Genomic DNA, 26,519 nt, shown 5'->3' with positions numbered 1-26,519 from the left:
TTCAAATCCAGATAGCTGCTTAGGCAAACCAGTGAAATTATTCTGTTTTGCACTCTTGTTACTGAATTCAAAATTTGGGACATGGTTAACAGATAAATATATTATAACCTAAGTGACACGTTAGCTAGTAAGATCCTATTTGTAGTTCTGAATATATGGCTTGACACCTGCATTTCTGAGCAGATTAAGTCAATGGAAGACTGATGGAAAAGTTTCCTCTCCACTTCCTGTTATCTAATCAAAATATACCAAAATCAACACAATCTCTTTTATTTTCTTTTATTGCATTCCATTACTAGCCAGCACATGTATGTTATTACATCAGCTGCTAAAACCCCAGAGGATATTAACACCCTATCTTTTCTTTTTTAATATAGTGTTATTTATTGTGATTTTCTATAAGGAAAAAAGCTACAATATTTTTTTTTTTAATTCACTCAAGAACTTCCACAGGGGAACGGTCCAGTGCAATGATCAATCTGCCATCTGCTGGCATCCTGTCTCTTGACAGAGCTGTCAGGACGGAGTGTGAAATTCAACCTACTGGTGCACATATACAGTATTATTCCAAAATGATACAAGATTTATAAGCTGACATTTCAGTGTTCAAAGCTTAGCCTCACAATTTCCTGGGTCATTTTCACCAAAAAAAACCGTCTGAGAAATGTAAAAAATCAGTCACCAGAAAGGAATCCTACACTTCCATAATCTAGTAAGAATTTCTGATTGTTGCAGTAAAGAGAGTAGATTTAATTACATTCTGTTATTGGTTATTAGCTCTTTGATACCATAGAAGACAACCAGGAACAGCCTCAGTGTACTAAGGCTCTGTGGAAACAATGTTTTGTAAACAGTGTTTTTAAATAGACAGGAAAAGGTATAGGCAGAGAAAAGGATGCAATAGTAACAAATGGCAAGTCGGTGGTGAAGCATAGAGTTTTGGAGGCAAGAAGCCAGAAGGGAACTTAAGACAAAGTGAGGCTGAGAGGTTGGAAAACGTGGTTAGGGATGACAGAAAGTAAGTGAAGCTGATGTGAAGATACTGCTAGAAGAATGGGAAAGTAGAAGCAAACAGCTGCTCACTCAGGATGACTACAAGGATGTCATGAGGTTGTGAAGGGAGAAAATTAGAAGGGCCAAAGTCCAACTAAAACTCAAGATGGCTACTGCTGTAAAAGACAATACAAAATGTTTCTATGAATATATTAGCAACAAAAGGAGGGCTAAGGACAATGTCCATCCTTTATTGGATGTGAGGGGAAACACAGTGACAAAAGATGAGGAAAAGGCTGAGGTACTTAATGCCTTCTTTGCCTCAGTCCTTCAATAGTCAGGCCAGTTGTTCTCTGGGTACCCAGCCCCCTGAGCTGGAAGACAGGGATGGGGAATGGAATGAAGCCCCCATAATCCAACAAGAAATGGTTAGTGACCTGCTATACCACTGAGACACACGTAAGTCTGTGGGGCCAGATGGGATCCACCCAAGGGTACTGAGGGAACTGGCGGAAGTGCTCACCAAGCCACTTTCAATCCTTTATCAGCAGTCCTGGAGAAATGGGGAGGTCCCAGTTGACTGGAGGTTAGCAAATGTGACCCTCATCTACAAGAAGGGCTGGAAGGAGGATCTGGGGAACTACAGGCCTGTCAGACTGACCTTGGTGCCAGGGAAGGTTATGGAGCAGATCATCTGTGCCATCACACAGCATGTACAGGACAACCAGGCGATCAGGCCCAGTCAGCAAGGGTTTATGAAAGGCAGGTCCTGCTTCACTACCCTGATCTCCTTCTATGACAAGATGACCCACTTAGTGGATGTGGGAAAGGCTGTGGATGTTGTCTACCCAGACTTTAGTAAAGCTTTGATACCATTTCCCACAGCATTCTCCTGGAGAAACTGGCTGCCCCTGGCTTGGATGGGTATACTCTTCGCTGGGTAAAAACTGGCTGGCTGGCCGAGCCCAAAGAGTTAAATCCAGTTGGTGGCTGGTCACAAGTGGTGTTCCCCAGGGTTCAGTATTGGGGCCAGTTCTGTTTAATATCTTTATCAATGCTCTGGATGAGAGGATCGAGCGCACCCTCAGTAAGTTTGCAGATAACACCAAAACACCAAGCTAATGATAATAATATAATAATGTTAATAATAATAATAATAATAATAATAATAATAATAATAATAATAATATACAAAGCAAGTGATGCACAATGCAATTGCTCACCACCTGCTGACCGATGCCCAGCCAGTTCCCGAGCAGTGATTGCTGCTCCCAGGCCAACCCCCCCAGTTTATATACTGAGTATGATATCATATGGTATGGAATAGCCCTTTGGTCAGTTTGGATCGACTATTCTGGCTGTGCCCCCTCCCAGTTTCTTGTGTACCTGGCAGAGCATGGGAAGCTGAAAAAGTCCTTGACTAGCATAAGCAGTACTCAGCAACAACTAAAACATCAGCGTGTTATCAACATTCTTCTCCTACTAAATCCAAAACACAGCACTATGCCTGCTACTAGGAAGAAAATTAACTCTATCCCAGCCGAAACCAGGACACCAATCTAAATGATTCTATGATTCTATGTCAGAGGAAGTTTTCCCTCATAATTCCCAGAATTCCCACTTCACCAGCAAAAGTAGTGTTTCATATGAACTTGGTAACATACCTGCAGCAAAACTGAAGAAGAAATGATGCAAATGCTTTCCTCGTACAAAAGATCACCTTGTTACAGAAAGACCAAAGGTGATGTAGCCTTGGAGAGAAACATTATGCAGAGCATAGAGTATGCAGACATTTTTAATTTGATTTCTGTGATTCTTTGCGTATCTCACTAGTTGGGATTTTGCTTCTTTGAATCTGCTTCTGTTTTGCTCCCCACGCAGAATAACTTGCTCAGGAAAAAGATAATCTGTGTGGTGATAGCTTGTACAGATAAAAAGAAGTGTTTTAGAGCACTGATTCACAAACCCAGAACAAATGTATGTGAACAGTCTCAGCTCACTACCTGTTCTTTTGCCTGTAACACCTTAAAGGTCCATCTAAGAGTCACAGTTCCCTGAGGAAGGTTAAAATAGGGGTGCCTGCCTGTAGGTCAACAAAGGATTGGTTTATGTATGTAGATACTTAATGTGGTGTTTATTTCAAGTAGGTATGCACCTGAATGTACATTTCAAGTCTGAGCATCCTGAAGTTTAGGGGTGATTTAAACCAAAACCTAGACCCAGATCTGAATCTTTCAGTTCATTAACATGAAGTTTATGGATACATGCATAGCCCAACACTATCAGAAAAGATCTGCAGGCAATGTGTTATCCTTCATAATCCTCATAAAGCATACTTGGCTAAAAATGGGCTTTACAACATAAGAGTAATAAAAAATCTAGATACACTCTAGTGCTTGCCTGGAATACATTCATAGTACCTTATGAATCTGGTGAGTATTTTAATTTCATTTTCAGTTCCTCTGTTTTAAATCTGAAGACATGCTTTTTGTAAATTAGGTGATGATAAAAGTGAAATTAAGGAATGCAGGTACTGCAAGAATCCAGAAATTACAGCAACTGCATAGGCTCTATACAAAGAGTATGGCAGAAAGAGCAGATTGGAAGAGCAATATACAGTAGCTAGCATACTGAGCATGGATGCACCAGAGTCTGCAAGTGCTCTGCCTCTTTTTATTTCCACTTGTCTTCCTCATCAAACTTTATTGAGACCAAAAATAACTGTCTTTAAAAACACAGTCAATACTGAGATGTTAGGCTCTTCGGAATCATTTGTCTCTAGCAATTTAAGGCCGATATGGTCTCCTCAGGAAAATAAGACTCCAGCACAATGACTTTTTAAGCATATGGAAATTCAAACAGTGTATCTCCCACCACACTGGAGTGGGTTGTGAACCAATTCTGATGGGTGCACTCCTCCCTCCATCCTCTTGAAAAGGAGTTTCACTATGCAGAAAACAATAAGATGCGGTGAGGATGCATGTTTCAATCCTTTCAAAAAATATTGTGTGACAACTGTTTAAGTCAAAATGCATGAGCACTCCTGAAATCCAGGACTTCATTGTCAAGATGCATGCTCCAGATTGGAAAACTCTGGGTGCATTCTCCTCTAGTTAATCAGTAACATACCTGTTACAAAGAGGACTGTTAGTCTCTCGGTACTCTACAAACGTATTCCTCTCTCTGCTCCTTCCTGCCTGGACTCCTTCAATGCCCTTCTTAGGCATTTTTCTAAATTGTTCTAATTGCTTTTCTTGGATGTAAAGCAGTCCAGACCCAGGGCCATCTGGACACTTCTCTGCAGTATGCTTAGCAATGGCAAAGTGTGACTGCAGACTCCTACAAAGTTGAACTGGAGGATGAAAGGCAGAAGTGGTGAATTTCTGAATGTCTCTGAAATACTTTTCTCCTTGAGATACTGCATGCCACATCTTTTTTTATGTTTCTTATCAGTGCTTTAATTATGGTGATGGAAAGATAGCAGGAAGTTTTATTTTTGCTTTTGATCATCACCTGCTTTAGTAGTCCTCATGCTCCAGTGCCAATAGAAGCTACAGACAAATGATAATCCGATGGGTGAACTAAACAAAATGGTACAGGCTGTGACTTCATTACATGTAGTGACTCTTCATCCACCAGAGCCAAATTTGTCACTGAATTCTACTTTAGGTTCAACTACTGGCTTGTGGTATAGTCTTGAATATGTTGGATTTACTCTTTGGATCACTTTCCCCCTCCATTATATTTGAGCTGCAGGAAAGTATCTTTTCTGCACAGCGCTGAGATAGTATGCTAGTACTAAAAAATTAATGACAAAATCTATGGATCCCGGCTTTTGGTGTTTTCTTTCCTCTAACTGGGTATTTAATTCAACTAGTGATGCTTACAGGTAATCTGCTTCAGGGAAAGTAACTTAAGTGCAGCAAATATTTTACTGATTTGTTCTTATGCACTGGTCTTTGTTGCTGAGTAGAAGTTTTGAGTCCAAAGCTTACGTGGGCTCACTGTCAATAACCTCTTGCAAATTGGCATATAATTTAAGGGTTAATATTAACCTGAACAGTTACATTCAGATCTTGACATCTCTGAAAGGTCTTTTAAACATTTTGGTTTTACCAACAAAGTCTGTTACGCCTGTAAGGGCTTGTGAGAATTATAGCATCAGCCTGATGCAATTTCAAAGAGAGGATCATGAAGGTCTTGAAGTGAGTCTACCTCTAAAGAGAGCCCCAGGAGCTGTTGAGCCTGATGATAGTTGAAAGGGCATTCCTGGGGTTGCTAGAAAGAGAAGGCAGCAGGTCTAAGAAAGGGGGACATGCCAACACCAGGAAGACATAGTAATTGCTCCAATTTTAGAATCAAATCAGTCTCCCTAAAAAGATGATAGTATAAACAGAGAAGGAAAGGCTATTGTAAAACCAGACTTTAAAACTCGCTTAAATCCAGAGCATAGCGTTATCTGGAAATCTCAAGTCAGCTCCAGTGCACCAAAACTGAAACCTGATAAGCACTGAAGTCCACCCCCAAAAGTAATATCACTGGTATTACTATAACAACTCTTTCTGTGAGTGTTAGGCACTGCACAGTGTAGCTGTTGACTACAGGGCACTTCAGAGAAAATCTTGTAGTGTTTTGCCTGCTTATGTGAGGCCTTTTAATATCTTTTCATTATTTTTTTCTGCATTATTTAAAATTATTAGAGGTTCAAACCATCAATAATTCTTCTTACTGGAGTCAGACTTGTCACTGAACTGCAGTGCTCGTTATGTTTTACAGCTCCTAAAACCAGAATATTGTACAAAAACTAGTCTGGAATCCATGATTAATACAAAGGCTTTATTTATCAATGTTCAGGTATCTGTCTCTATTACAGTAAATTGTAATAGTTTATTTTTCATTTGAGAAGCAATTTTCATTACATTGCTTTCTGATTGTGGATAGACTGCAGCTATTGTAGTATATGAACCCAAGATCCTCTGTTATCTTCAGGGTTTTTCTTCATCTAGTTTAGCTTTTTTTTGTAGGGTGCCTAATATTTTAGCACCTGTTTGAATGTTTACACAGAATTAATTAATAAACCAAAGACAGGTTTAATAGGCAATTAGTGGCTAAAAAAACTGATTTAAGTGCAAGGTAAGAGAGTATTTGGCAATTGACACTGAGTAGAAGGGTTTCCAAACCCTTCTATGGGTGATGGATAGATCTATGCATGATGATTTATCATCCTTAAAGAAGAACATAAAAACAAGAGAGTAATGATGAAGTAAGTTTTCAGGAAGGTGTTTTCTTCCACTATTAATTTGAATGTACTCAGGCTACTTTTTATGTACATCAGGGATTATCTCTGGAATATGATCTGTCCTTTTGCCAGCTATTGTTCACTCTGTTTCTTTTCTGTTTTCTATGGTGAAAAAAGATGGGCACTATTTCTTTCTCTACATCAAAGCCCAATCTTTGCCATCTCTCATTTGGTTTGAAAACAGGTTAGTATTCAGAATGGTCTCAGTATAAGCAGTGGCAAGGAGTTGTATTTCCACGCAGAGCCTGAATCCCAATTTTCTTACTAAGGAAGTGAGTTAAACAGTCCTTCTTTATGGTTTGAAATGTTCTGGAACTACTATTCTAAAGGGTAAAACTATACCTGCCTGCTTCCTGCTAAAATTAGTATTAGTCACATAACTTTTAATTGCAGTGCAGTGCACTGGAAATAAAGCCCGTGAGTCTCAAGCAATTGTCTGTCATGAAACACAAGACAAACAGGATCTGAAAGCATGATTAGAAGTTTACTGAGCAGCTAAGGCTTCCTAGATACTCTGTATGATGCTTAAAAAATAAGATACTCCAGTGGAAGCTGCTGATTAATGACAAAGAACATGTGAACTTTTCAACCATCAGCCTGAAAAGTACTCTTTCCTAAACATTAATAGTGAATATCCTCCTTTTGTTACTACCTTAAGTTTTGGTCATATTGCTGTGGAAACATTTCTGTGTTACTGACAGTGCAGTGCTGAAATACCAAATCCTATGTGCCAGAGTTTTGATGCAGGTGTTGCCATCTCTGAAAACCTGATTTATATCTGTCGTGGTTTAACCTGGCAGGCAGCTGAACACCACATAGCCATTCACTCACTCCCCCCTGCAGTGGGATGGGGGAGAAAATGAAAAAAAAACCAAAGGTAAAACACATGGGTTGAGATAAAGACAATTTAATAGGACAGAGAAGAAAGGGAAAATAATAATAATGACAAAAGAATATACAAAACAAGTGATCAACAATGCAATTTCTCACCACCTGCTGACTGATCCCAGCTAGTTCCCAAGCAGCAGACCCCTGAGCAGCAGACCCCCAGCCAGGTTTTCCCGAGTTTATGACATCATATGGTATGGAATATCCCTTTGGTCAATTGGGGTCAGCTGTCCTGGCTGTGTCCCCTCCCAGCTTCGTGTGCACCCCCAGCCTACTCGCTGGTGGGGTGGTGTGAGAAGCAGGAAAAGGACTTGACTCTGTGTAAGCACTGCTCAGCAGTAATGAAAACCTCCCTGTATGATCAACAGTTTTCAGCACAAATCCAAAACACAGCACTATACCAGCTACTATGAAGAAAATTAACTCTATCTCAGCCAAAACCAGGACAATATCCTAAAGAAAATCCTAATCTCAAAATTGTTTAAGTTTGCAATATAGGGAGTAAAGGAAAAGCAAGACAGAAATGCAACTGCAACACAAAATCACTCATAATTCAGTGATTGTTGACCCCCACCCCCTCCCCCTACAAATACATAGAGCCATTCCAGTTAGTGTTCTTCAGAATATCCTCCAAAACTCCTGTGGGCAACCTTGGGGGAAGCGTCAGAGACTGAGTGTGCGGAGGGTGATGGATCTTGAAAGGCATTAAATAGAAAGTACTTAATGAGGGTACCTGTACATGGTGCCTCATCGCAGACATGAGGACTGTACTACTTTTTCACTTAAGAGATGCTACTTCAAGGTTATGAACAGGCTGGATGGAGGTGGTGAATTTAGGGTTATGTTGCTCTATGTATTCAACCTTCACCTTTCAGGACTGTCAAGCTGTTGTATTAACCACTCTAATGTAATTTACATGTTCATATTTTCCCTTGGCACATACACATGTCATTGTGGTAATAAGAACTGTTGTGAGCCGTGGGACAAAGTATTTGATGCACCCTTTACCCTATGCCAGACCTTGCCTTTTGAAGGTCCTTCCTGCCCTCCTTTTACCTTTGCAGGTAAGCAGTGGCAGCTCCTGGAAAATGTTGGAGAAGGCTGGGAGGAGCAGGGGGAGAGTTGTGGCATGGAGGGACACTTCTAGGCATGAGACATTTTCCACTCTTTCTGCATTTTTGCCCAGGGAGAGCTGCTGTCTTCCTCCTTTTACTCTCCTTCTGCTTTTCTGGGATCTGTATCCCACCTGGAGTAAAATTCACTCCTTGTGGGCTAGTTACCTGAGAGAACGCTCTTTGGTTACTTGGCTTGTCACAAATACTGCTTGTCTCTAGAAAGACTGCAATATTGCAATCTTTATAGTGTTAATACCTATAAGAAATCTCATGGTAAATATAAAATGTGCTTTGGAGGCTTCTGCAAGAATTTCTTGCAGAGAATGATGTATGCTATTGTACCTGAGAAGGGCAAGGGGAGGCTGTTTAGCCAGTTATTCCAAACTAAGCGGAAACTGAAACCTGCAGTCTAGAAACAGATACAAGAAGTCTAGCCTGAAGATCAACTCCCTGTTTCAAAAGGTCACTGTTTAACCTTTCAATATCTAGTCCAACAAAGTATCTTCTCTAGCCTTATGAATGCTGATGTTGTTGCATTCCTAATCACTAGGGAAATGTTCTGAAAACTCAACAGTATGAAGGAATCTGGATCCTTTATTCCACCGTAGAGCAAGAAAACAAAACAAAAAAATAACAGAATAAAAAAATGAAAGCCCAAACAGAGCTAAAAAAAGGAATATTGAATTTCCCCACCCTGCTAAGAGGAGATATTTCTAACATGAGATTCAATTTTCTTTCTCTTGCTAAGTCTTTGAAAGTGGCCATGTCATGCAACAGATAACTAGATCTCTCATTGATCTAGCTACACTAATTGTCTTTCTCTGTCTCAGTGCATTTCTTAATTAGATGCTGAGCATATACTCATAAATCTAGCCTTGCTGCTATGTGGTACTTTTCTTTGCACCATTGTAACTGCATTTTATTTTTTCCCCTGAATTGCACTGATGAACAAGATGAAAGCACTGACTCAACACTGATCAAAATCAGGGTTACCAGGAATGGCAAGGTAAAATCCATTCAGTTACAGGGAATTGATGTGGAACAACCATTATTAACCCATTCTTGCACTCCCTGGAGAGGGCAATATAGGTGTAACTCAGAAGGGAGTTGAAGGAGGGAAGGAAGGAACAATACATTCCAAATTTGGCCTCTGCAAGCATCCTTTGAAATTGCTTAAGTCTGTGCCATGAACCTCTGTTGTCCTTTGTCTGCTCCAATGTCTGAGAAAAGCGTATGTATACATGGATCCCTCTTATTCAACTTTTTTTTTTTTCTTGGGCTGAATACAGCTCAGCCAGAACAGAGGTTTGGGCTCGTTCCTGTTATTTTTGTTTCTTCAGTAGCATAATAAGCAACATGCAAAAATTAGTTGGTGCATATCAGAAAGCCCTATGTATACTTTCTAGAGAGGAAGAAGATTGGAAAGAGGTATATCAAGCCTAGAAAATTTCCAAGCCAGTGTTTCTGTATTTTCATAACATGGTACCAGTACTCACATTATGACTGCAGCAACATCCATGCCTAGAGATTTAAAAAAATAATATTAGAGAAAGCTGCTGCTCTGTGAGAAGCTTGCTGCATATTCCATCTGGGTCTAGGCAAACACTCTGCAGAAGCGTGGTTTCATGGGGAAAAACAGCAATATAAAAAAAAAATCCTTCTTTGCTCTGACCTGTGCCCTGTATGTGTTCAGGATTGTCTCTCCCAAGCTTAGTAACAAATGTGGGTGCTTACAGCTTTTTCTGTCTGTCTCCCCTGTGGTACTTACTACAGTTAAGAAATAGGGGATGGATTCTACATTTTCTTATGCAGCAATAGCAGCATTCATTATAAAACATGAGAATTAAAATAACACTGGGGCACAGAGAGCTGGTTAGGCAGTGGGGGAAGCCTGTCTCTAGTGGAATGGTTCAAACCACTGTTCTTAACCCATGGAGGTGTCTGAAATGTTGTATATCTTTTAAAATATATTATTTAGAATTCTGCTGCTATGCTTTCAAAGGGTGTTGCCTTCTTCATTGATGTGGTGAGTAGGCCCTGGCTGGCAACAAGCACCCACACAGCTGCTTGCTCGCTCCCCTCCCTGCAGTGGGATGTGGAGAAAATAGGAAAAACAAGAGTGAGAAAACTTGTGGGTCAAAATAAAGACAGCGAAACCACTTACCAAGTACTGTCACGGGCAAAACAGACTTGACTTGTAGAATTTAACTTAATTTATTGCCAATTTGCATAACTATTTAATTACTGAGTTGGGTGGTTAGAAACAAAAAAAAGATAAAAATTCAAAATGCCTTTCCTCCCCTCACTTCACTCCAGATACCTCTCCTCTGCCCATGTTATTGCTGCAGCTCACACTCAGTTTGTCCAGTGCAGCAGCGAGTGGCACAGGAATTGCAGTCAGGACACAGAGGTTTCTCTCTGCTGCTCCTTCTTTCTCAACCCTTTTCCTCTGGTCCTTCACTGGTCCTCCACAGGCTGCAGTCCCTCCAGGGAAGTACCTGCTCTGTCATGGAACACCTCCCACTCCCCTGACCTTGTTATTCCCGCATTCCATCCTCTATTCCCTCTTCCTCTGCCTGTCCAGCATTTCCGACCTTTCTTAAACGCACTTTAACAGAGGTGCCACAATCTTGTCTGAGGGGCTCAGCAGCGTCCTGCAGTGGGTTCGTTGGTGCTGGCTGGAATCAGCTGTATTCAGAAAACACAGAAGAACAAAAGATTGTTATCTTGTTCTTAGACGCTATCTCTACACCAGTGATATTTAAAATACATGTAGTTTCAGTCTCATTTTGAATGTGAAGGAGCTAGGACAATTTAGAATCATAGAATTCTAGAATCATAGAATGCTTTGGGTTGGAAGGGACCTTTAGAGGTCATCTAGCCCAAGCCCCCTGCAGGGGCCAGGGACAGCTTTAACCAGATCAGGGTGCTCAGAGCCCCGTCCAACCTGGCCTTGAATGTTGCCAGGGATGGAGCCTCCACTGCCTCTCTGGGCAACCTGTTCCAGTGCTTCACCACCCTCATTGTAAAAATTTCTTCCTTATGTCTAGTCTAAATCTATTCTTCTTTAGTTTAAAACCATTATTCCTTGTCCTGTCACAACAGGCCTTGCTAAAAAGATTCTCCTCATCCTTCCTACAGGCCCCCTTTAAGTACTGAAAGGCCGCATTAAGGTCTCCCTGCAGCCTTCTCTTCTCCAGGCTGAACAACCCCAACTCTCTCAGCCTGTCCTCATAAGAGAGGTGCTCCAGCCCTTGGATCATTTTTGTGGCCCTCTTCTGGACCCGCTCCAACAGGTCCATGACCTTCTTGTGCTGAGGGCCCCAGAGCTGGACGCAGTACTCCAGGTGGGGTCTCACCAGAGCAGAGCAGAGGGGCAGAATCACCTCCCTCGACCTGCTGGCCACGCTTCTTTTGATGCAGCCCAGGATACGGTTGGCTTTCTGGGTGCAAGTGCACATTGCTGGCTCATGTCCAGCTTTTCATCCACCAGTACCCCCAAGTACTGGGGGTGTTGGTTGACAGCTGGCTGAACATGAGCCAGCAGTATGCCCAGATCACCAAGAAGGCCAACAGCATCGTGGCTTGTATCAGGAACAGTGTGGCCACCAGAAGCAGGGAAGTGATCGTCCCCCTGAACTTGGCACTGGTGAGGCCACAGCTCAAATACGGTGTTCAGTTTTGGGCACCTCAGTACAAGGACATTGAGTTGCTGGAGCGTGTCCGGAGAAGGGCAACGAAGCTGGTGAAGGGTCTGGAGCACAGGCCTTATGAGGAGCGGCTGAGGGAACTGGGGTTGTTTAGTCTGGAGAAGAGGAGGCTGAGGGGAGACCTTATCGCTCTCTACAGCTACCTGAAAGGAGGTTGTAGTGAGGTGGGTGTTGGTCTCTTCTCCCAAGTAACAAGTGATAGGATGAGAGGAAATGGGCTCAAGCTGCACCAGGGGAGGTTTAGATCGTACATTAGGAAAAATTTCTTCACGGAAAGGGTAGTCAAGCATTGGAATAGGCTGCCCAGAGAGGCGGTGGAGTCACCATCCCTGGAAGTGTTCAAAAAATGGGTAGACGTGGCACTTTGGGACATGGTTTAGTGGGCATGGTGGTGTTGGGTTGATGATTGGACTGATGATCTTAGAGATCCTTTCCAACCTTAATGATTCCTAGTTTTTACTTTCATTAAAAAATAATGCAGCCACCAAGCCAGGAAACATGAAATTACTACTCTCCCCTTAATTGGTTTAGTAGTGGACTTGGTAGTGTTAGGTTAATGTTTGGACTGGATGATCTTAAAGGTCTTTTCCAACCTAAATGATTCTAAGTCCTTCTCCACAGGGCTGCTCTCAATCCCTTCATCCCCCAGCCTGTATTGATATCGGGGGTTGCCCCGTCCCAGGTGCAGGACCTTGCACTTGGCCTTGTTGAACCTCATGAGGTTCACACAGGCCCACCTCTCCAGCTTGTCCAGGTCCCTTTGGATGACATCTCATCTTTCTGGTGTGTCAACTGCACCACTCAGCTTGGTGTCATCTGGAAACTTGCTGAGGGTGCACTCAATCCCACTATCTCTGTCATTGATGATGATGTTAAACAGCACCAGTCCCAGTACGGACCCCTGAGGGACTCCACTTGTCACCGGTCTCCATTTGGACATTGAGCTGTTGACTGCTATCCTCTGGATGAGACCATCCAGCCAATTCCTTATCCAGTGAACTGTCCACCCATCAAATCCATATCTTCCCAATTTAGAGAGAAGGATGCTGTGGGGGACTGTGTTGAAGGCTTTACAGAAATCCAAGTAGATGACATCCATTGCTTTTCCCTTGTCCACTGATGCAGTCACTCCTTCATAGAAAGCCACTAGGTTGGTCAGGCAGGACTTGCCCTTGGTGAATCCTTGCTGGCTGTCTCGAATCACCTCCCTGTCCTCCATGTGCTTGAGTATAGCTTCTAGGAGGATCTGCTCCATGATCTTCCCAGGCACAGAGGTGAGGCTGACAGGTCGGTAGTTCCCAGGGTCCTCCTTTCTTCCCTTTTTAAAAATGGGCGCAACATTCCCCTTTTTCCAGTCAGCAGGGACTTCACTGACTGCCATGACTTTTCAAATATTATGGAGAGTGGCTTGGCAACTACATCAGCCATTTCCCTCAGGACTCTGGGATGCATCTCATCAGGTCCCATAGACTTGTGTACATTCAGGTTCCTCAGGTGGTCTCGAACCTGATCTTCCCTTACAGTGGGAGGGGCTTTACCCCCTGGTCCCCATCTTGTGGTCCATTGAGGGGTGAGGAGAGAGGTTGCCGGTGAGAATGAGGCAAAAAGTTGTTGAGTACCTCTGCTTTCTCCTTGTCTGTTGATACTAGGTCACCATTCTTGTTTGTCGGGGTGGAGTATGCTTTCTTTAACCTTCCTTTTCTGGCTGACATACCTGTAGAAGCCCTTCTTGTTATTCTTCACATCCCTTGCCAAATTCAGCTCCAGCTGCGCCTTGGCCTTCCTGACCCCCTCCCTACACAACTGGGCAGTTTCCCTGTACTCTTCCCAGGGCACCTGTCCCTGCTTCCGCTGCCTGTGCAGTTCCCTCTTACTCTTTAGTGTGACCAGCAGGTCTCGATTCAGCCATGCTGGTCTCTTCCCTTCCTTGCCTGATTTCTTACACTTGGAGACTAAGATCTCTTGTGCTCTATGTAAGGTGTCCTTAAAGATCTGCCAGTTCTGTTCTGTTCCCTTGTACCTGAGAACTGTTTCCCAGGGGTCCTTCTGACTAACTCCTTGAGGAGCTGCAAGTCTGCTTTTCTAAAATTTAGGGTCCTGACTGTACTCCTCGCTTTTCCTATGACCCTCAGGAGCATGAACTCTACCAACACATGATCACTGCAGCCCAGGCTGCCTCCAGTCTTGACATCACCGATGAGCTCACTTGCGTTGGTGACCATCAGGTCCAGTATTGCATCCCCTCGGGTAGGGTTGTCTATTCCACAGTGCAGATGTAGGCAGCAGTGAGGTTGATGCAACCATACCACTGATCACTAAGGAGCTCTATGAGCCCAGTGCTGTGCCAGTCTTTCCATACAGCCCATTGAGATGGGCATTGCACCTTACTGAGGTATGTGCCAGGTCCTGGACCAGGGCTGGCTTGCTTTTCACTGAGCTGAAAGGCAAGCAGTGTGATATGACTATCTGCGAGCCTATACTAGCCTAGCAAAAAAATTTTAACTAAGGACATACCTAATGTTTGTGGCAAAGAAAAAAATAGAACCCATATATGTGATATTCTGTTTTGTGCTTTGTGTACAAAACCTGGCTTTCCTCTTGTTGAAATATTTGATCTGGAGAAAGTGATTTAAAAGACAAGCTCTTTAATTAGTGCACGGCACAGACAATCTGTTCCAAGAATAGTTGGCAGCATGGGAGAGGGCATAAAGTTAAAAGAAAAGAAATGTTTAAGAAATGTGTTTTCTTTGGAGGAGTGCTCCAAAATGCAGAGCCTTGTGGAAAGATGAGGACAGCATGTTCCATGCAGACACATTATACAAGTACTAAAAATATGACATTGGTCATCTAGCTAAACAGGTAAACAACTTGCCTGGAGTCTTGGGGGTATTTGTCAGGAATTCAGAAAAGAAAATGTTTGGAAGATGGAGGAACCATCTGAGCTCACTGTGAAGCAGCAAATGTTCCAGTGCTATTTTTGGTTGAGTAGTACTGAATATCGGGGGAGTTTCTGTGACATGGGAGGTGACACTACAAAATCTTGGAATAAGCATATTTGAAATATGCTGTTCATGGAAATATATATGTTCTATATATTTAGCATTTAGTCTAGTCTGATAAACGGCTGTAGCATCTTTTGATCCCATACTTAATGTCTCCTACTCCCTTTGCAATGGAATATGTATCATCCCCGTGGTTTCAGTTTGAAAGCTTAAGAACCTTGTTTAGTCTTTTTGTTGTCAACAGTCAGGTCAGAAAAATAGTGCCTGAGTTAATTCACCTGAAAAGGGCAGGAGCTGTAAAAGAATCCAGTTCATCAGCTTTGGTCTGACCAGAGACCAGAGAAAGAGAGAGAAAAGAAAAAAGGAAAAAAAAGGAAAAAATAGGGATTTCTTTTAACCCCTGAAATTATTGCATAAGACCAAAACTGATAAGACCCCTCTATGTAATAGAAAATAAGAAAAAAGCGAGGTCACAATTATTGATGGAAGAGATGGATAAGAACTAAATTCCACTGATAAGGGTGTTTTCATGAGAATGTCTGTCCTCACCCCTCTTGGCACTAGAGCAGGTTTACAGTAGGTTGTTTGAATTAACATGAGCAAGATGATACCAGTGATGTTGCCTGTTTAGCACTTAGCCACCTTGAGAGTAAAATCAGCGCCTTCATTAGTAAATGGAAGTGACCCCCTCAGTAGGTGGTTATATTACAGAAAACATTCTGTTCTTTTCTTCTTAGATCCCTCCTTTAATCTTTTCCAGATTAGCTCTAGGTGGATTTAAATTGAAGTCTCTCTTGTTAGCAGGCACTAATTTATTTATATTTGATGAATATCTTACAAACTATCTGTTTCATCAATGTGGAGAGAACTTGGTAAAACAAAACTAAAAAAAAAGAAAAAAATAGAAAACATCTCTTTTAAAAGTGTTTTCATTTTACTTAAAGTGCTATGAGATGAACTACTTTTCCCAGAGAAAGGCCTCTCTTACCGTTTCATTTTGACACCTATAGAAAATTCTGTATTTATGCCACAAAATGGGCTCAGAGGATGTGTAAGCGTGGCTGGAGTTGCTCAGCTATTTGCCAATGTTTGGCTCCAGATTGCAAATACTATTTAAAAGAGGAGTTTGTATGAACCTTTTCAGATTTCTCAACCTTTAGTATTTTTTATATATATATAATGTTATATATATATATCTTTCTTTTAATAATGAGTTATTACAGTGTAATACTGCAGTGACTTAGGCTAATCTAGTCTCATCTTGATACGACTGTGCCAAAACTGGAGTGCAAAGGCTGCATTTCCTTATTCCTGAGAACCTGGACAGCACAAAATTATGTTCTTTTTAGTAAAATAGCAAGGCCAGCTCCATCTGCAAAAAAAACCCAGGCAAACCAATCTTTTTGTAATGTGTGATTACTGCAATGTACATATTCCATGAATAATGACATTCATGCCTTAGCATTTTTTTGATCTATAGCAGTTGTACTCTACTGTGAATGTCCTCTGAATGCATGTCTAACTGTAATAAGACCCCCCCTTTCACTGGTATCCTGAATTTCATGTGTTATTGTCCATTAAGTAATTCTACTTCTCAGTCTTGCTTTTGTGCTCTTTTCAGGAGCTCTAAAAATGTTGTGCGTGATTCACTGTTGCTTTCTGACTTCATTTGTAACAGTGGAAGAGTAAGAAAAAAACAGACCCTCAGCTGCTCAGCTTTTGTGTGAGTGACTGAGGTGCACAATAAGCATGAGTCAGGCCTTTCTGCAGATCCTCTCATTAACGTCGTTACCATTTTTACTTGAAAACACCAACCACCTTTGGCTGAGTGTATCACTCAAGAACAAGTGGTGTCCTGAACATTTGGTACTGATTTGCAGGCCATTCTTTCTGCTCCTGTTCCTACCATGAGACAAGACAATCCTGACACACATTGAAGTGCATTTTAATGTTGCTATATGGGGACTGGAGGAAGGATTACTATGCATAACTTTGCTTTACTAGTAGTGCTTGGCAGCTCCAAAATACTTTTTGTCCAAGGATTCCCATTACTATACAGCACTGCATGTGCCTCCTAACTTCCACTGTAACAAGGTGTCTGCCATTTCATTTTTACGTATCAGGAAACTGAAGCATTTAGTATAAGTGAACAAGTCACCTTGGCCAAACTAGGGGCCAATAAACAACTCGGTTAAATCCTCATCCTCCACAACAAAAAGCAAGTGTGCCAATCCAAGACACCACATGACATCCATGTGATGAGTTGCTTTCCCTTCACCACGCATACAGTAATTCTGAAATCCTGCCATTGTGAAGGTGTATCCATACATCTTAAAGTCTAGATCATCCTTTAGTATTTTAGCAAATTGGTCAAAATAACTCTCCAGAAAAAGAGGAAATAAGAAGTCAAGTCAGGTTTTATATTCTTGTGTTGTTTTTCTCCTTGGTACTTTAGTGGCAGTTTTTTCCATGTCTTATGTTTGATTAATCTTATTTATGGCATTATATTACTAATCCTATTTAACTGTTTCTGTTCAGCCAGACACAGAAAATGTGCACACACAAAAAGAAAAATATTAAATGTAGAGATCTTCTCAAACAGTTTCAGAACTAAAAGTACTAATACTAAAATACTAAAATACTAAAAGTATTTATGAAACATGGCATATTTATGCTGCTACCTGGGTTCTAAATGCAGAGCATCGCAGATCAGATGAGTGCCTAATGAGGGTCTGACATTGCACCTCTAAAAGAAATGTTCATGCTTTAGTGGAAGCAGCAGTACTGCTCACAAGCTGGTTAGATATTAACCAGTTCAGGCAATATCCCTTCTGTATATTATAAAGATAACTTCTGAGACCGTATTTCCTGTCTAGGCAATGTCCTAATCTGAAATGAAATCTCATTCTGGGATAAGGGAGATGCTTGATTTGGAAAACTGATTTGGAAATATGTGACTTACAGTGACTTCCACACTTCTTTTCCAAGATAAATACAGAATTTACACTGCCACTGTAATTAATCCGCCATAAGATTTCTAGTAATTTCCAGGTTTTCTGTGAAACTCTATTGAATTTTGAGTTTATTTACAGTAGAGAAAATCTGAAATAAACCTGCCAGAGTCAGTTGTCTTAATTCAGGCTTGCATCTATATTACTGGAAAGAAAATCTAAGTTTATATTAAATAAATTGAGAGTTTATATGAACTAGGAGTGTAAAATGTTGCAATTATGCTGCTCATATTTGTATTCAGTTTATAGCAGCCAGTAACACACATACTCTTTGTTCAAGAGCTTTCCAGGGTGGGTTTACATAGGTAATTTTATCTCAGGTTGTTTGGTATTTGACATAATTTCTTTATTTCTGGAGTAAACTCATAATATAGCTACCTATTTTTGAAAAGGAGATTTAACCTTCATATTTGTGAATGACAGCTGGAAATCCTGAGTCTAGAAAACCCAAAGCATTAATTATTTCTACATAAAATCTCAGGTTTTTAGAGGACAAGAAGAGTTTTTGTCGTTTTTAGTCTTGGTCTTGCTTGTTGAATGCTTCGTGCTGGTGAGGCAATGTGGGTGTACATATACATGTGTGGGGGTGTGAATGTACACTTTTTCTTACACATTGAACCTGAACTGGAGTGTACTGGAGCCTTTCTGAAGCTCAGGACTGTTTTCCAGGCTGTGTTTCTGGTAGGTTAGTAACTGCCTAGTGCATGGAAAATGAGAATCACAATTTTCTGGGGCCAGACATAGAGGTTCATTATTGCCAGGGCAGGGCTCTCACTAATGGGGAGGGAGGGCTGTATTCCACCTAATAAGCTCACAAAAGGCAGAAAGAGACATACCAGGTGACACCAGCATGATCAGTCTGCCATTCACAAGGTATACAGTTCCAGAAATCCACTCAAAACCATTTTCTTTCTTTTGTTATTTCCTTTTTCTAGAAAAAGCAAGTGAGTCAAACAAAGATCCGGGTGATCTCTACCATCCTCTTCATCCTGGCAGGCTGCATTGTGTTTGTGACCATTCCTGCAGTTATCTTCAAACACATTGAGGGATGGACAGCCTTGGAGTCCATCTACTTCGTGGTTGTCACTCTGACTACTGTTGGCTTCGGTGACTTTGTAGCAGGTGAGCAGCTTCGAGCCTAGGTGCTGTGCACGAGGGCCTTGGCCCTTAGAATTTGTTTTCTGGTATAGAGAGGAGGCTTTTCACAATGTGTTATATTCCAGTGAAATGATGCCAGGTGTTTCTGTTGGAGTCACTGTGCAATACCAGGTTGCCTTGCCATCTGCATATTGCAAGCTTTCAGCAGTGTAGATAACAGGAGCCTGGGAAGTCCCGATTATCCTTTATTGTGTAATGAATTATGCACAAGTCAAATGACTTTCCCATTGAATTCAAGATTTGTATTAGTCCATTAGGGCTCAATCTGAGGCTGACTGCAGAAGCAAGTAGCCAAAATGATGAATGGATGAAGCTTTTACAAAGTAGGGCCGAGCCATAGGGCTGGAGAAATCTCTGGTCAGATGCAGTAGTAGGCTGCTACTACAGGAGCTGCAGCATTTCAGAAACTGCATTTTGTTCTCTAACCTTGGCAGAAATTTTGACAGTGCAGTTGCCCTGTTAAGGAAAAGTCATGTAGGAAGAGAAGGACTAGTAGGGTATGCATCTCAGTGCTAGGAGGATACTCTCCAAGATTAATACAGTACTAGCAGGAACTATAAATATCCATGCTTATCAATTTCCAAAGAGGGAGTTAAGATTGCTGGCTGGAGACATGAGAGATTCTTTTTTTTCACACAACTGCTTTGTTAATGAAAAGGTGGTTAAAATAAGTGGAATTTTTTCTCCCATTAGTGCATGACCTCTACTCCTCATTCCTGTTAGTGGTCCTAATTAAAGGCATTAAGATGCCTGTGTTACAAACAGCCATATTATACTACTGTTTTGTTACTTCCTTTAAATCAATGAAATATGAATGACTTAAAAACATCAAATAAAACTACAGGGATATATAAAATTTTCTTTGCTGAAGAGCTGCAGACAAGTCTTTCTGTAAAGAAGACTCTAATCCTTTTTTTTTCTGACATAGTGGTATAGAAGACATGAATTACTGAGGAAAAAAGTCACTGAAAAAAGAGAGCCCCAGATATGAAAAAGAAGTGTTTTATGATCATTCAGATACAGAAGTGATTGTATGAGCTTGGTCCATTTTAACCACTTAAATGTGAAGAGAAGCTCACTGATATTCTGTCTTTGTGGTATCACAGTGTGAAATAAAAAATAATTCACAATATTTTTCTTAGGCATATCACACTTTGGTATTGTTTTCTTTAATAATATAATAGTAAAAAAGCTCTGACTATTAAATTAAAGTGTTCTATATCCAACATGATTAGGAGAATATAATCCACAGCTGGGTGGCTACTAATAACCAGGATTTTTCAAAAATCAAACGGAGGACCCTGAATGAGAAAAGTTCAGAGGTGATCTCATGGTAAGAGTTTAAGGCAGGTGATCACCAGGAGATTTGGGGTTTATTGCTGGTTTTGAGACAGATTCTCTGTCATTTTTATTTTCTGTCACTTTAATCTCTCAGTGTCTCTGTCTCTTCGACATCAAATCAAAAATACTACATCGTATTGGGTAAAACAGCATCAGTGGATCTGTGCTGATTTATTCCACCTAGAACATGTCCCACCTCTTGGCAAACTGGGAAAGTTTTTGTACTACTGTTGGAGGTACAATTGCGGATGGAGCCTGAAAAAAACAGAATATCTGATAGGCTGAAAAAAGTGGTCTCATACTTCCTCAGTTGCCTGATTACTCCCCGAGATAGACCTAGACAATCTGTTTCATAGCCAGCTTCCTCAGGGACATGTACGATCAGCAGAGCCTCGTTGTACCATGGCAACAGCAGCCCCCACCTCCCATTGTTTCACACTCTTAAAGACTGGAAAAAAGAGAGTGATTCATGCAGTCTATGGGGAGACATTAACATCAAAACCAACATTTGGGTCCCTGCCAGTTCTCAAATGTCTGACCTTCCATGGGGATGTTCGAACACCGTGTGTATACTCATACTGAGTCTGGATAAAATTAAAGAGTTGTAGGAATGTCTCAGATTGCAAAAAGCTCAGGGGGAAATGCTGAACTGTGTTGTCTGGTGATTTTAATGGGGGAAAATCCCCAAATCTCTCTGTAGTCATACAGAGGTACAGATTGGTGTCTAGCTCTTGTCTAACCAAGGCTGGAGTCCAGAAAATATGCAATCCTCTGCCCGAGTCCCCTGGTAGGCTTGGTCTTCAGGTAGAGATTTACACAGCTGCCACCAAGGTGGTGTTTGTTCATCTGCACTGGGCGATATGGCTGGGCCCATGGGGCTGTGCAGACTCTTTGCCACTCTTTTCAGCTCAGGGCTGTGCCTTCCTCTTGCTGGCTCTCATTCTTGCAGTGCACATAGCACTGTGATAGGACTGGGAATCTCAAAAGTGAGGTTGTGGTTACTTTATTTTCAAAAAGTTAATTCTATGACCAGCCGGGTTAGCTCTGTTGGTTAGAACATGGTGCTAATAACGCCAAGTTCACAGGTTCAATCCCTGCTTACTGCAGGGGGGTTGGGCTCGATGATCTCTCAAGGTCTCTTCCAACCCAAAGCATTCTATGATTCTATTCTGTGTTAATTCTAGCTGCTGCCTGGCTGCTACTGCACTTATTTTAGGCTCTTCATAGTCCATTAGATTTGCCAAATGTCTTGCATACCTGTTTTACCAGCTCACCTTGAGACTTGCATGAAGACCATATAGGTTATTTGTTGCTTCATTTGATCCATATCTCGTCTCAAGTCACTGGCCAGAGAATGCACCTCTATAACTGATACCCAAGCAGACAATATATTCTTATTATGAGGGCTGATGCATGTTTGGCTTCCTGTCAGATATCCTGATTTGGAGAGGAAGACAAAGCTACTTTTCTTTCTCCTGCACATAGGTGTATCAATCCTGTAGTTAACCCCCCCCCCCCCAAATCTGGAAACTCTATAACCTGAGGGGGTTGAACTGTAAAGTTTCTTAACTACCAGGCTCCAGAATAAGGAAGACTAGCTGTATTAAATTTTTTTTCTTGGAAATGCGTTCATGCTGTTGCAAGTACTATCAAAGCAGGAATGAACAATATAAAGAAAAGTGTTTACTAGGTGGTCTGTCAGGTCACGTAGCAGCAGAACAATAGAGGATTTGAAGAAGTCTCAAATTAAGAACAGACTGTGTTCCTCCCATCTGACAGGCCTCTTGTCTATTATTAGAACTACAGTGGTGTTGGCAAGAGTCAAGAAATACTTTCAGGAATTTCTCAGAATTGCAGGTATTTTGTCATAATTTTGGCACCTCATGATTTCTAAGCATAAGTATATGCTTATTTCAGGAGGAAATGCTGACATCCATTACCGGGAGTGGTATAAACCCTTGGTGTGGTTCTGGATCCTTGTTGGCCTTGCTTATTTTGCTGCTGTCCTGAGTATGATTGGAGACTGGTTAAGAGTCCTGTCCAAGAAGACAAAAGAAGAGGTATGACTAGTAATTGCTCAGTGGTTTGTCATTTTATAAGAGCTTAAGCATCTGATTCCTGCTTGTCTAAAGAAGGATGCTCCTCTGCATGACCAATGCTCAATATTCCCCATGGTTTACTCCACTGGCTGCCTTTGGTGTCCAGTTAGCTCTGATCTTTTGCTCCTTCACAAAGGGAGGAATAAAAGCAAATGAAGCAACCTAGGTTGTTACACCTCTATCGATACTACCAAATACACAGAGCACATCAGTAGGATTGCAACTATGGAATAGGAGAGGCCAGCCTTCACTCTGAAACTAGCAACAAAATTGTGATAAAAAATTCAGTGTTCTCTCTTTAAAAATTGGAGATGCATGGGATTTGAAGACTTTAGTTGGCTCTCTTCATTATGAAACAAGAATCTGCCTTTAAACCAGGGTTTTACATCGTTTTTTCTCACTTTTCCCTATGCCAGGGATTATGGTTCTGAATAAAGGTTTAGATTCAGGGCCCTTACCATATCTTACCATAAATATGAATACCATATTATTAAAAATTGAAGAAACTGAGTAGTCAGCATCAGGGACAACATGATTAAATTCACTCAGAACATGTCCTCCATGATTCAAAGACAGTATTGCTGATGCTTCACTCAAATAAGGGTGGAAAAAAAGAAGACAATTGACATGACTCTAGAGCTACACCCTATTGTGGAGGACGTTAATAATATAATTTCAATTTTTAAGGCAATCTCCTGCATTACTAGCAAAGCTAGCTTGGCAGGGTTAGCCAAAGAGCAGGCATAGACAAAAGTTTGGCAGAGGGGTAGTGCTGTTTATCATTTATGAAGTCATCTGTGCTACCTGAGTCCTGGTGCATCCCCTGTGGATCTCCATTAATAAAGGGGGCTTCACAGAGAGTTTGGCTGTCAGGTTGATCATCAGTAGGCACCTATAGGTGGGAATCTGATCTCTCATGGTGGATGTGAGATGCCTGCTGCCACAAGCAATACAGGTCTAAATGGACACCTGCTCATCTGGCCTGAGAAACCGAAGATGACTTCCTTGTGGATCACTAAATGCAGAAACTGAGTTCTGGCTACTGAGTTTGTACTCCAGAATCTATTCTCCTTTACCTGAACTTTGGAGAAGGCCTGTGTTGACTGAGATACTGCTCAGTCATTTATGTTCTTTTTTCTCATTTCGGAAGAAATATTTATTCAATACAGGAGCCATGTAGGTGCTTTATTCTTAGCCATTATTCTGCTCTCAGCTGCAAAGGAGTAAAACAGAGCAAAGCAGTGAGACATTTATGGACATGCTCATGGTGCCTACACAAGAGTATGTGTTGAAAACTCCCCAATCTGGCTTGAGAGGGTGGTATTTGGACAGTTACGTAATGGAGACCTCCATTAAAGACAGCTACATTTGTCCCTGACAATGAACCCTAGACTGGATCACAGAGGTCCACTTGAAATTATCTAATAGGTATTTCCAACGTTAATTTCTCTGTGCCTCTGTGGCACTGAACAGAACCTTCAGTGGGACTGAACAGCTCCATCCATGAGCAATATGGGAAAATACATTACTATATTGCTACACTGGTTGTTGTGCTGTTCTGAAGCATATTGGTATATGTGATTAATTTTTCCCACTCTTGACCATCTACCACTGACATTATAAGTCAGGAATCTGGTTCTTAACCAAGGAGGGATTAGCATGAACACCTCCCATCATGTAACACAGCTATAAAACCTGTTGGGTGGCAAAATGTGAAACAGGCAGACAAGTTATATGCCACATAAGCCATTAGCTAGTCACTAGTTGGTGTGTTTAGAGCTTGCCCAGTATAACCACTTTGCTGTTGAAGTTTGGGTCCAGATGGATGCTCTGGAGTTGGGACCTGCCTCCGATTTTATGCCAGAGAAGAAAGTGCTTTTGCTGCTGTTCTATAGGAAAGCCTGTCATTTCATTTTGCTTTTTCATTTTTTTAATTCATGTGTCTTCTTGTTGTAAAGGTTGGAGAAATAAAAGCCCATGCAGCAGAGTGGAAAGCGAATGTGACGGCTGAGTTCAGAGAGACACGGAGGCGGCTCAGCGTGGAGATCCATGACAAGCTTCAGCGGGCAGCCACCATCCGCAGCATGGAGCGCAGGCGCCTGGGCCTGGACCAGCGAGCCCACTCCTTAGACATGCTCTCTCCAGAGAAGCGCTCTGTCTTTACTGCCTTGGAAACAGGACGCTTCAAGGCCTCATCTCAGGAAAGCATCAACAATAGGCCTAACAACCTGCGCCTTAAAGGGTCAGATCAGTTCAACAAGCACGGGCAGGGGGCATCCGAGGACAACATCATTAACAAGTTTGGATCATCTGCTAAGATGACCAAAAGGAAAAACAAAGACCTCAAAAAGACCATCCCCGAGGATGTGCGTAAAATTTACGAGACCTTCCGAAACTACTCCTTGGACGAAGAAAAAAAGGAAGAGGAGACGGAGAAGATGTGTAATTCTGAGAACTCTTCTAGCACTGCAGTCCTGACCAACTGCATCCAGCAGCACTCAGACCTGGAGAATGGAGTGATCCCCAATGAAACCAAAGAAAGGGAACATGAAAACAAAGCGTTACTTGAAGACAGAAATTAAATGTAAAAGATGCTTGACTTGAATTAACATTAGTGTTTTTATATACATATATATATTGAGACACGTGCCTTATACAGACTCCTTATTCAGTCTGAATTATATAGCATCGAAGAATATTTCACTGTGCCATAAAGACTCAAGCTTGCTCTGCCAAAACAAATCAGGAACACAGCACTGCAGAATGGCAACAGAAAGCTACACACATGGAAATTTCAGCCTGTATAAGATTACCAGGGCAAGACACAAAGGAAAAGATTGAACCATGGCAATATCACCAGAGTGCTCCTACCATGGCATATTAGACAAAGAGCAGCTATGTAAGAAGAGCCTTTGAAAGGGATGAAAAAGAGTGTGTCTTTGTAATGGAGTATGCATCCATAAAGCCTTCCCCTGGTAATTAAAAAGAGGAGAAATGATTGGAGTGAACTAGAAACTTTCAGTAAGGCTTAGTTTACGTTTTGGCACGTGATCCAAGCTAGATTTTTTTTTTCCCCCATTTTTGAATCAGATGCATTATCTTTCTAAACTCCAAAAGAATGTCCATGGACACAGCCACCAGCTGGGTGCTGGCTTGAAAAATCAACAGAGACATATTTAAGGGTCAGATTGTTCTTTTCATTAAAAAAAAAAAAAAAAAAAAAGGAAAAAAACCTCTGTGGGTATTTATCTTAACCAGTGACAAAAAAAGAGAAAAAGGAAAAGAAACAAATGGATTTTTTTTCTTGTGTAGGAAATACTCAATGTAAAGTCACAACAAGAAAGTGCATATGAAGAAAATGCAACATCTTGTGCTAAGTTGTTTAAAAGAAGAGAAATATTAATTTAATGATATTTGGCTAGGTGTCTAAAACAATGGGCCAAGTGTTTTTTTTAAAAGAATTTCTCATTCATACTTTCTACCACTGGAAAAAACCCTTCAATTTTAATGCTGTAAGACTATGAAGACAGAAGGAAAGCTATAGCTTTTGCATGTCAGCAAACTGCTGTTATCTGTAGCTGAATCTGAATTTTTGAAAATAGACATAAGACCATATATGCTATTCAAGTGAGGGCCAGGGCAACCATAGAATCTCAGGGCTTTCTGCCCCTTTTGCTGGGTTTGGGTTTAGACATAAGCTGCAGTCATAATCTCAGAAAAAAAAAGAAAAAAGAAATTTTGGAAAAGAAGCTGAGAAAAATATGGTGGTAATCTTTTAAGTGCTTATAGCTTTAAGTGCCATTAATGCTGTCATATTTTGTAACTTTTTAAACAAGTATTTTGAATTATTTGTTTTATTTCCTTTCAGGTACTATCATTGTTTGACATTTGCAATCTCTTTTC

At 41.2% G+C, this 26,519-nt stretch overlaps 1 protein-coding gene across 1 annotated transcript in view; it reads left to right on the top strand.

Annotated features, from left to right (window-relative positions):
- The window catches only part of KCNK10 (potassium two pore domain channel subfamily K member 10), a 74,072-nt gene extending 48,874 nt beyond the window's left edge, over positions 1–25,198 (top strand). Inside the window, exons 5-7 of the mRNA XM_075712774.1 lie at positions 18,954–19,140; positions 22,435–22,577; positions 24,575–25,198. Of these exons, the coding sequence (XP_075568889.1) occupies positions 18,954–19,140; positions 22,435–22,577; positions 24,575–25,198 (954 nt within the window). The remainder of the gene's footprint in view (positions 1–18,953; positions 19,141–22,434; positions 22,578–24,574) is intronic.
- Positions 25,199–26,519: the final 1,321 nt, after the last annotated feature.

This window comes from Pelecanus crispus, chromosome 6 (assembly GCF_030463565.1).
Source record: "Pelecanus crispus isolate bPelCri1 chromosome 6, bPelCri1.pri, whole genome shotgun sequence".
Classification (NCBI taxonomy): Eukaryota; Metazoa; Chordata; class Aves; order Pelecaniformes; family Pelecanidae; genus Pelecanus; species Pelecanus crispus.
This window is presented reverse-complemented; position numbering and strand designations above follow the sequence as displayed.